General features: G+C 42.3%; 1 protein-coding gene across 1 annotated transcript; it reads right to left on the minus strand.

Moving 5' to 3' along the window:
- Positions 1 to 4,268: 4,268 nt before the first annotated feature.
- six3b (SIX homeobox 3b) lies at positions 4,269 to 6,141 on the minus strand. Its single transcript, XM_084039715.1, has 3 exons — positions 5,297 to 6,141; positions 4,649 to 4,817; positions 4,269 to 4,617 (listed from the first exon to the last, which is right to left on the minus strand). Exons 1-2 carry the CDS (start codon positions 5,989 to 5,991, stop codon positions 4,685 to 4,687), a joined length of 828 nt encoding a protein of 275 aa, XP_083895841.1. The 5' UTR covers positions 5,992 to 6,141; the 3' UTR covers positions 4,269 to 4,617; positions 4,649 to 4,684.
- Positions 6,142 to 12,166: the final 6,025 nt, after the last annotated feature.

A 12,166-nucleotide genomic window follows, 5' to 3' on the forward strand; every position in this document is an offset into this window, starting at 1 on the left:
GAAATGCGCAAAACGCGTCACCCGCGCTGCCGGGCTCTTGCGCCGGATGAGAGAAAAGAGAGAGACTGTGCGTGCGCGCGCGTGCGTGTGTGTGTGTGTGTGTGTGTGTGTGTGTGTGTGTGTGTGTGTGTGCAGACGGAAGAGGTGTTTTTTTGTGCAAGAGACGAAGAGGGGGATGGAATTCACCCGCAGGCACGGGGCGTGTGTGTGTGTGTGTGTGTGTGTGTGTGTGTGTGTGTGTGTGTGTGTGTGTGTGTGTGTGTGTGTGTGTAGGCTGTCTGTGATCATGCATAAGGACTGACTGATTGTTGACTGGCTTTATTGGCTGTCTGGCCATGACACACACACACACACACACACACAAAGAGAGAGAGAGAGCAAGCGACAGAACAAACATAATGACACCATTACAAGTTGCTGGAATACTATCTGGAAATACTGCTGTGTGTAATACCTGCTACATTCACACCAGCAGCTCCTATGACATATAGATTACAGATGGTGTTTTGGTCAGCGAGCGTCGCTGCACACAAAGATGCACAAACTGAGTTTGAGGGGAAGATCCATAATGATAGACTAAAAGCCGTCAATATATTTACATCATTAATCTTTGTAGCGTTTTCATACCCCATTCATTATTTGAAATAACTGTCCATTTATTGCAACACTTCAAATAATATTAAGCACGATCCTGTTTTATCTGAGTACATGTATGTACGTATGCATTTCTGTAATGGAAAATCCCTACAGGTTTTAATTTGTTGCCTTGTATGAAGTGCTTTATAGCCTTTTTAAAACAGGCCCTATGAATAAAATATTATTATTATTATTATTGTTATTATTATTATAGTTTAGAATGTGGTCGCATCAGCTCGATCCTCCACGTTTTGTTTAGTTGAATGACAAGTGGGTCGCCATAGCAACCATGACCCTCCATCATCGACTGTGAGGTGAGCGTCGACAGATGTTTGTTATTGGAATGACATAACTTTTGAGCAAGCTCGAGACAATTCCAGGGAGGCTGGACAGGTTGTGTGTTCAAGACGCACATTTTTTTGTTGTTGTCAAATCTGTTTTTTGTTTTTCTCCCATCTACAATTTTTGTGAGCATTCAGCTTTGAAGAGAAAAATCTTCCTGCTCACATTTTTTTTAAACTCTTAAAAACATTTATGACACTTATTATTATTGATTATTGTATTACATGTCATGTTACATGTTACATGTATTGTAATTACACATATGTCCACATGCCATCGGGTTGACTTGCACAAAGAAAAAGCTCTTAGTTTTCAAAGAAAAAAATCACTTATATTCACAAGGTCCTACCTGCACAGCATCAGGCCTGGACAGCTGCGCCACCTGCTGGCTCGTGGGACTTATCGGCGGGATGACGACGCGTGCAGGACGTGACGTCACGGAACGACATGTCCAGGTGCGCCTCCTAGATTCATGTTTCTACGGTGATCGAGTGGGTGGGACACAGAAAACACATTGCCGTTTTGAGTTTACTATATTAAAAACAAACATGTCGGACAGCAGAAAGGAGAACACGATGAAATAAACGGCAATCATTATTTTTTAGATATCTCCTGGGACACAAATAAAGATTTTTATACCACAGATGGAGAAGTAAAAGTGGAAATACACTTATTCACAAGTAAAAGCACTCAAATGTTAGTCATAAAGGGGCAATATGCATTAGCAGCAAAACTTTATTAAATCAAAAGTAAACTATTTCAAAAGCCTTTTATTATTATATATATAGTGATTGTATTGTGTGTGCAGCATTTCACTAACGTGGTCAAAGTGGAGATCATTTTAACTGTGATTTTTAAACAGTTGTGTGATTAATCTATGATAATGCAGCACATTTTGTCTTTATGTGTCATATTAATGATTAACAGTGGCAATAAGAAGGAATTGGAAGTATAAAGATCCATGAAATTAAATTAAAACTGTATGTATGTAGTCGGCGTACATTCTGTAAAACGTGTTGCAGCGGTACAATAGGAGTGAGTGGCTAAAACCAACAGTAATATTGTTTATTATTGGTCATATTGGGCAGTTTTTTTTAAATTCCCAACTTGCTATAAATTAAAACATGGCCCGACACATGGTAAGAGGTTACCTCTCCATCTGAGGAAGGAAGAAGGTTTAACTGAACTCTCATCGCTGATTTAGGCTAGTGTTTGCATATTTATTCCACAATTAATTTTAATTTGGTCAAACTCAGACGTAAGAATATTTTTAAGTCAAAGAAAAATGATTATTAGCAAAAAGACTGACTGTATTGTATGTAGTAATATTCTTTTCATTATGATTAATTCTGTTGTATAATAATAATTATAGATTTTAAAGGTTCTCAAAGACACTTTACATATAAATAAATAAATAAAATAAAAACAGTTAAAATCAGAATATGGACACGTCTTAAAATAAAGTTGGATCGTGTCAAGTAATCTGATTAGGAATTATCGTGTACAATTTACTGTGAGTACTCATCGTCATTGTGATTAATAAAATATTCTCCTTTTTGTAATGTTTTGCATAAAAGGCTGGCAAAATAAGTTTGGTTTTCTTCTCCCTGCTCATTTCAAATCAAAGATGTGTTAATTGTTTTTCCGTTTTTTTTCTTGTGCACTGAACAGATGAATTAAATTATTTCTGGCATGTTCCAGAAGGCCCAGAAGCCTAACCTGGGTGTGTTCCCTTCCCCCATTATCTCCCGTGCTCTTCCACGGCTCCCTTCATCCTGTCCTCACTCCACTCGTTGTATTTTTGTCTTCCTTTATTTTACCTCCTTTGCCCGAGCTCTCCCTTTTGTCTCGGCTTCCTGCAGGTCTCTTCCTGTCTCACTGGTGCCCTTCCACTCTGCAACAGCTTCATCTGGATTAGACACAGGTTAAGAGGTCAAGGCCGTGAATGTGTTTGTGGCCAACAAGAGGTCTGTATGCATGCAGAACTTGGGAATCAATCATCTAGAACACACTTCTTCAATGCAACGTGCATCGTTTTCTTCATTAGCAAGGCCAATTAGCAAACTCAAAACCATGCCGTCCCATTCATCCCACAGCAAATACAATTAATCTTTCATTTTGGACTGTTTTTGTTGCAGAAGTGTGTTGATGTTGCAATTACAGATTCATGCAATATACTAGCTATGGCAATTTCATTTTTTAACTAATGTCTGATGAAATCCTCACCTCATGCGCGTTGTTGCACGTCAATTTCCTGTTTGGTGTTTGCCCCGCCCACCTACGTGATGTCACACCAATGAGGGTGTGCAGTTTTGATCAGGGCGGTTTCACGTGGAGGACTCGACGAGAAAATAACTAATTTAATTGTACAACGTTACCGTCTTTACTTTGACCACTGGGTGGCGCCACTGTGCCTGCAGATGAATGGAAGTGTTTTGTCCAGAGATGATTGTGTCTTTTTATGCAGCACATAAAAAGTCACTGGTATGAAAACATTTGTTTGTTTTCACAAAATGACAAAAAGCACAAATATTCCTACTCATTATGCAGAATTTTAGAATGGTGTTTGTCATATTATTGGATTGTATTTATTGAAGGTATCGTTTTAATGTTGAAGCCGGTCCAGATGCTGATTTTAATTACTCTTCATGCTGCTGTAGCGTATGAGTGTACTGCAAGAAATAAGGTCTTCTTCTTACTTATAATAATACATACTGATATATTTGTTGACCATATTTTGTATTGTTTTTTTACACAGAACTCACTGGAATGGTTAAAGTCATTAAAGGCGAGTGGGCACAATAACAGGTATATATTAAATTAATTTATTTATATAAAATACCAGAACATTTAGTCAGCGCATCAAATTCAACATAAAGTACAACATTGTATCTCACACACACGCACACACACACACACACACACACACACAGACACACAGACAGACAGACAGACAGACAGACAGACAGACAGACAGACAGACAGACAGACAGACAGACAGACAGACACACACACACACACACAGACAGACAGACAGACAGACAGACAGACACACACACACACACATTACCGTGAAACCAGTGATGTTAAATAAAGTACAAGTGAAGGTAAAGAAACAAAAAAAGGCCAGGAAGGAAGGCTTCAGTGCGTATTGATTGTCTAGCATTGGACATCCAGGGGTCTTCAAATAGTTTATTATTATTATCATTATTAATAATAATAATAATAATAATAATAATAATAATAATAATAATAATAATAACAATAATAATAATAATAATAACGACACATACATTTTTAGAGAAAACAAGAGTGATCAGCTCACTGGGAGGTTTCAGTCTGTAAACTTCCTCCCATGTGGGGGCCACTGGGTTAGAGTCCACCAGGGGGTCCAGGCTTCATGTCAGTTTAATCAGGCTGATGTTGGAAGCTGGGTCAAAGGATCCAGTGACGTAGTTAAAAGTAAAAAAAAAAAAAAAAAGTCTGGCGATCAAGAAAACCAACATCTTAGACAAAAATATCAACCATATTCTTGGAATACAAAAGAAACGCATTTCCATGTAACCTGTAGCTGCATGTGTTTGCTGGTAACGCTCGGGATGAAGCCGCTTTGTGCCCTGAATGTTTATTGCAACCCAAAGCCTGACACGCCTTTTTGTCCGCATACATCCTCCTCCACGCTCCGGTAATCCATCATATCTTAATCTCAAACATCCAAGTCAGAGTCACTGTCCATGGCTGAGAGAAGAGTTTCTCCGTCGGCGCGCTCCCCGTCTGGACTGCACTCCCCTCCGCTAAGTGACCGCGCACCGCCTGGACACACCCGGTGGTGTTGCAACCTGAAAATTAACCAAATAAAAACAAGGGTTAACATTGAATCTTAACCACAAAATGAAGAAAAATACAAGTTAGATTCTGATGAAACCATCACATAATCTCCAGTTCATGTGCGTGGTAAACAATTTGCACCCATTCACGCACGCATTGCCCTCACCAACAGGATGGGTGACCCAAACACTGACCCTGAAGCAAATTATAGTTAGAGAGAGATCGTCCAGGTCAGACTGACAAAAGGAAACCCCCCTTAAAAAGGCGAATGACCGTGCGCTTTTACGCATGAATGGCCCTTTACGCACAGCCTTGGCTTCCCGTGGAGACGAAATTGCCCCAACGAGAGAGTGAAAGAGCAATGCGTGGACATTGAGGAGACAGATTCCATTCTGGACACGGAGTTGTCTTGATTTTAAGAATGTTTCGATGCTATGTTAACACAATAAGCTAAGAGCTTCCCAACTTATTTCCAGTCAACGTCACTTACCTGGTTTTGGCTGCTGCCGCCCGGTCTCTCTGTCTCCTGTTTTTGAACCAGTTCCCAACTTGCGTCGGCGTGAGTCCGGTTGCGTGCGCCAGCTCCCTCTTCTTCCCGGGGTTCGGGTACGGGTCCTGCAGGTACCACTCTCTGAGCAGCCCCCGCGTGCGCTCTTTGAAGCAGTGCGTCTTCTGCTCGCCGTCCCAGATCGTCCTCGGCAACGGGAACTTCTTCCTCACGCGGTACTTGTCAACAGGTCCGAGAGGTCGCCCACGGAGCTTCTCCGCCTCCCGGTAGTGAGCCTCGAGCCACATCGCCTGCAGTTTACCGTGCGAGGCGCGCGTGAAGCGGTGCGTCTCCAGGATGTGGTAAAGCTCGCGGAAACTCCCCGAGTGATAGGCCACCACGGCGCGAGCCCGCTGCACGGACTCGTGCTCAGAGATGGAGTCGCGGCCGTCCGCCGTCACCGGGAGTGACCAGAGGAAGCGGGCCAGCCGCTCGATGTCTCCGGTCTCCTCCAGAGTCTCGCAGACGCTGGCGATCTGCGCCGCGGAGAAGCACAACCCCGGGAGAGCCAGGGGGGGACAGGCGGAGGGGAGGTCCTCCGGGGACCGGGAGCGGGTCAGAATAGGGGGCCCATCCGCGAAATGTGGCAGGAGGATGCGGGAGGGTGAGAAAAAGTCGAGCGGCGATCTGAACACCATCTGGACCACGGAGTGAAACCAGAAAGGACAGGAAGAGGTCTCGGAAACAGTCTGAGAGAAATCTGCTGAAGTCTGACTCTTTAGCTCACCTGGGAGTCAGGGAGGGACCCTGGATCTGACTCCTCATTGGATACCCTGGAGCTGATGCGGGGTTGTCATGGCAGCCGTCAATCAAACAGGATTAATCTCCCTCCTTTTCTGCACAAGATGGACATGATGACTCTCTTTGTGAACCATTTAATTAAACAGGAAACCAGAAAAAAAAAAAGTGCCACTTTACCGGTGTTCTAAAACACATTAAAATGAGTAAAAAAATAAAAAACATTTAAAAATCATATCTGGCGGTAGATTCAAATCAAAGATCAAGATCAAAAAACTTTAAACTTTAAAAAGTTGCATTAGTTTATGTATAAGAAATAAAGGCTTGTAAGATGTTCTCTCTATAACACATTTGCAGTGTAAAGTAATTGTTTTTAAATGATTGCCCTCAGTTTTATTTCCAAAATTATTTCCTTATGTTATTGTTTATTTCATATCATTTTGTATTATTTCAAATTGTCTGCTTTTATTTGCCTCATTACCATCTTGAAATATTTTTAAAGTATTTTACTCAGAGGATCAACCAAGTAAAGCACTTTGTTAATGTGTTTAGAAAAGTGCAGTACAAATTTTAAAAATAAATATATTACTGTAATTATTATTATTATATACACCTACACTGTTAATATATATTTAAAAATGTAATTCATTTAATTTTGTTTAATCTAAATCTCAATAAACCAACAAAAGTGAAGACAAACACGAGGCAACTTTTGACTCATAAAAGCGAAGGGAGAAGCCTAACGGTGATGTGTCATATTTAAACATCACCGTCTGTTATCAACTAAACCTCAGAACCTCATAACAGCAATAACGTGAATGGTGCTTTCTCACCCGGACCTGAAAGCGTATGTTTCTCTAAGTGGTCTCCCTCCACTCTAATCACTTTCTAATCACTTTTCTATTCTCTAATATCCATAAATTCAGAGATAAGCTTCAGCTCCATTCTGTTACCTTGGATTAGCATCTGCCCTACACAGCCTGCTAACATTAGTCTAATAGAGCAGCATATTCAATCAGCATTAGCACATTTTGGCCCGGGCCATATGCTTCGGAGTGGGTTACCCTTCCTGCAGATTTTGTGTGTGTGAAATATGAATATTTGATCTTTTTAGTAAGTATATTTTTGGGCTCGGCAAACAAAAAAACACACGTTTTCATCCCTTCACGGTGCACCATCCCATTCTGGTTTGTCTCACTCCTTCACACACAAGCGCACACCTGATATGAGCTCCAGTGCAGATGTGTTGGGCGTGAAAAAAGGGGGTCACCCAGCTTAAAAGGGTTAATGCCAATTACCCCCAACAGACAGATGTCCCTGCATGGTGGTGTGAGGAAGCAGTGTGCCAGTTTTTCACCCCAGATGAAGCATCGTGGCGCTAATCTCGCCTTCCTTTATCAAAACCAATCATCTTAATAATAACAATAATAATAATGACGTTGAAAAAAGAGGGAACTCCAAGACGCCCAGAGCAGCTGCTCCGGAAGTCAGGTGACTGCATCGGCGCTCATGTTTGACAAATTGGGAGTCCGAGTTGACCCAGGAGAGACACACTGTTTGTCCCTTGGGAATCCAGTAACGTTACAGGAGAGCAATATTAAAACTGGTTAGACTAACAAACACCAGCAAAACCCTCAGACTTACTCCCAAACAAAGCTGATTAATGGTGATCGACGAGGAAAAAAAGTCTCTCTTCTTCCCAAACTCAGTGGGAAGTTAGTGGCTCATTGGGCTCTATGATGCCTCCCGAGGATAGCATGTATCTGTGTGTGTGTGTGTGTGTGTGTGTGTGTGTGTGTGTGTGTGTGTGTGTGTGTGTGTGTGTGTGTGTGTGTGTGTGTGTGTGTGTTTCAACAGCAGAAACAATGTGGAAAATGCACACAACAGTCATGGCCAGGGCTCCTCCAAGTTGAAAAGACCTTCTCCTCATTGAAGCGGGAAGGACGAACCAAACACACTCGAGGAAACATACTGTGTCTGTGTCTGTGTGTGTGTGTGTGTGTGTGTGTGTGTGTGTGTGTGTCTGTGTGTGTGTGTGTGTCGTAATGGTGACAATTTAGTTAATTCAGCTATGTCTCCATTCAGCGACGGGACAATTAGCAGGGCGGTGGAGGGAAAGCAGAGCTGGTTAAGAGCGGTTGGATGACACTTCCAGGGTGGTTGGAGGAACACAGCGAGGATACGAAGTGAATCGCCTCCTTACGTCTCCTTATCCCCGACAAACAAAAGCCCTGCTCCTAATTAACCTCTCCACTGACCTCCACAACTTAACACTGACCTCTTAAGCCCCCGAAACTTTAACCCCCTCACCTCCTCTTGTGGAAGAAGCCGCACGGCACCCCTAACTCCCCACAAAGCCGCCTCCTCGTTAAGCCACTAATCACTTCCTGAGTCTTTGTTGTGCTTTTGTGCTCTCACAGGGACCCGGGAGAGTTTTGGTGCACAATGGTTCCCCCCCCTCCCCAAAAAAACAGGACTGAGGGGGGTAAATTGCGGAGGATGAAAATGAAGATGTGGAGAGGACACACTGAAATTGTCTGTTCATCGAGTGTCAGATCGGTTAGTCGCTGAAAAGCAATCAATAATAACGACAATCAATCTGTCATTTAAAAGGATAATTCAACAGTTGGGGAATATTCGCTTTCTTGTTGAGACTTAAATGAGAAGATTACAAAAAGAAACCACTTCTCTAGTAGAGGAAGGTTATCAGAAGACCACTGTATTTAAATATGAAACCATAGCCAGGAAACAATTAGACTGGAAAACAGGAGGAAACATGTAAGAACGTCTAAGTATCACTCATTAATTTTGTTATCTCTTGTTACATCTGTACGAAAAGCAAAGTGCCAGCATGAGAAGTCGTGATTTTAATGTGTTAGAATAATAAATCTGCATCTTTATGCTAAGCTAAGATAGCTTCTATGAGCTGTAACTTTTCCTTTAAGGTGTATTCAGATCACCTTCCTTTTGGGGACAAAAATGCAAGTCAATCACTACACATATCAGGGTAAAGACTTGGTTTAAGGTTTAAAGTAAGGTTGGGCTGAGGATTAGAAAGCAGCGGTCGTGGTGAAGGGTTTGGCCACATCTCCAGGAAATGAATGGAAGTCAACGTAAAGTGTTCACCATTTGACTGCCACAGAAAAAAGAGGACAGGTAAACTCCAGTAACTGTACCTGAGCGACTAATCCTGCCTCCTGATTGGTTCGTAACCCAATACCACCACCTTAATCCCGCTATTTTTTTATTGATGAGGCGTTAGTCCAGCTGTGCTGAAACAGCTGGAGAAGAGACTTTGTCTTCCAGAAACATGAACACACATATAAACACCTAACCAGGTTTACGAGACACACACACACACACACGAAATCATGAAATCACAAACATCTCACCCGTAGATCAATAAACAAAACAAATCGGGTAATGGGATTATTTCAGTAATGATTCCCTCTCTTGTGCTGCTTTCTAGACTACAGCTGGGCCAGATGTGAAGGCAGCGATTACATCATCGTCCTGGGTTTTGTTGGTGCCATCTCGCCGCTCGGCGTGATTTTAATTAACAGCTTGAGTGACACAAACGCAGCGGACGCCCGACAAACAAACCTCAGCTGCCAAAAAGTACAAACAGCTGGAGCTTAACAAACAGCTGGCTGTCGTGGTCCGACACGGCGGAGACACGCGGTCGTACACATGTGCACCGCACAACGCAGACATCAACACCGTCAGGTCGCACACATTCATGGAAACGTGGGGGGTTATGGGAACGGGTCAAGAAACACAAAGGAGGAGAATGAGTCAGATTTCATTAGTCAACCCATCCAAGAGCCTGTAAAAAATCTGTTTTATTTATTTAGTTCTATCTGTTTTTCTCTTTAGGAATTAAGGGTTTTTTAAAAGTTTAATATATAAGTGCAAATCATCTGTCTATGCATGTACAGAACAGTATTGTCACCTCACTGAAAGTACACGTTTTAAATTGGCTGCCGTGTTTGAAAGTTTAAACTTTTAGTGTTTAATCTCATGCCACCACGCTTTGTTTTATATGTGGTGTATCTTTTTTTTTTGTATGCACATTTTTATCTTCATATATATTCATCTTCCCCCAATCCCATAATTGTGACCTGTTTAAATACATGCAGAAAAAAAAGGTAGCAGAAAAAGTGGAGCAAGGACGCAGGAATAAAGAGCCAAGAGAGGATGATATAAAGTGAAGATGGGGTCATGACGAGAGGATAGAGGAGGGAGGCGAAGCTGGGGGTGTGTGTGTGTGTGTGTGTGTGTGGGGGGGGGGGGGGGGGGGGGCTCCCGTCCTGTCTGGTGTGGTTGGGGGTAATCTGGTCTAATCTGCTGCATGTTAACCTATCTGAGCAGCAAGAGCCAGATTATCCCTCTAACAATGGCCACACGCTCATCTGCTAAATTACTCCACTCAAAATCATATGCTGAGACAACACACACACACACACACACACACACACACACACACACACACACACACACACACACACACACACACACACACACACACACACACACACACACACACTTCCATCAGTATATTATACTCCATTATACTTCACCGAGTACTGTATATACTGCATGACTTTGTGCTCTCGTTTGAAACCTTTTTGAATCAAATTCAGAGGCAAGGCGTTTTGAAATGAGGTGCATAATCACCCGGTCAACATTTCTCTCACTCAAGGTCTCGGCCACAAGCGGAAAGTCTTCCGCTGTGAAAAGCGAAGGAGTGGGTGGGAGAAGGAGAAGAACTCAAACGAGAGCACGGGGGAAAAAAGAAAGAGAAAAACACGGCGAGCCTTTTCCTCCCCGTAAACAAAGCTGTTGGTTTTTTCAATCGGCACATGTTCCTCAGCGTGTCGGGGTCAAAAAGGTCAGCCGACCTCGAGATGTAGAGAACAACCACGTGCCCTGAACACCTTTCAGGAGAGGAAGGAATAAACACAATACTTAAACAGCCATTAAACATTCAAATATATTGTATAACTCCTGCAAATGGAGACTCTGAAGGTTCTCATACTGCTCCGGGTCACAGGTTGACGACTGAAAAGCTCGGTTTTTCTTCTGCAGAAGCTTCTGAGAGACGGAAGTAAGGAAGAGGCAAATGTGAAAATATGCGATGCGTTTATGTCGGTGAACAAGAGTCTGCAGCCCCTCGATGGTAACTTAACCATCAGTGAAGCGAACAAGTCCACACCCTCATGCTCACCATCTTGGTTTCAGGTTCTTAGCATGCTCAAATGTGCAAATTAGCACTAAAATCAAATTACAGCTGAGGCCGATGGGAATTTTATTGGTTCTGCTGGTGTTGAACATTTCACCTGATGATGATGGGTCAGTAGGATTCATCCTCTAGGGATCATGAATGAACTAAATGTGTCAGACCAGCACTGCAGATGCCAGTGGTGTAACGTAACTGATGAAATGCTGTGTTTAAGTACGATATAAAAAGGTACTTTACTTGTATTTCCTATTTATGTTACATAATAATTTTACTCCACGACATCAGAGGGTAATATGGTACTTTTACTTTGCTGCATTTATACATCAGTTTATCAAATACGATGCTTTATTATAGATAAACACGTCTTGATAAACATTTGCATATTGCACCAGAACCATATGCATGAATAATTAATTTGTGCTCAAACAGAATCATGTTTTGAGACCAGTACAAGTTTGACTGCAGGATATTTACACCACTGGTAGTGGTGAAAACGTTAGAGGGAGAAGTTGTTTTTATGTGGTGTTCTTGTACACAAACAAACTGAAGTGAAAGAGATTAAAGACAAACTGAGGAGGGGAGCACAAACACATTTTAACAGGTCAGTGTCTATTGTTTTGGAATATCAGGCTTAAAGTGGATTCAGTGGGTGAATAAGTGACACGGGTACACACCCCGCCCCATCAACAAATTAAATTCATTCCTTTAACCCCTCTAAACACACACACACACACACACACATCATACGCACCACCGCCGTAATATATTTGGATTGCTCATTCACACTAACACACATGCTCTGCAATCCCATAATCCCCGTCCAGATTGAGAAC

Source organism: Eutrigla gurnardus, assembly GCF_963514095.1.
Source record: "Eutrigla gurnardus genome assembly, chromosome: 22".
NCBI classification, from domain to species: Eukaryota; Metazoa; Chordata; class Actinopteri; order Perciformes; family Triglidae; genus Eutrigla; species Eutrigla gurnardus.

Excerpts from the sequence above, each read along its gene's own strand:
- six3b (XM_084039715.1), bottom strand. The coding sequence starts at position 5,991 with ATGGTGTTCAGATCGCCGCTCGACTTTTTCTCACCCTCCCGCATCCTC. Across the intron at positions 4,818-5,296 it reads GCGGCAGCAGCCAAAACCAG|GTTGCAACACCACCGGGTGT; the intron begins GTAAGTGACGTT and ends GTTAATTTTCAG.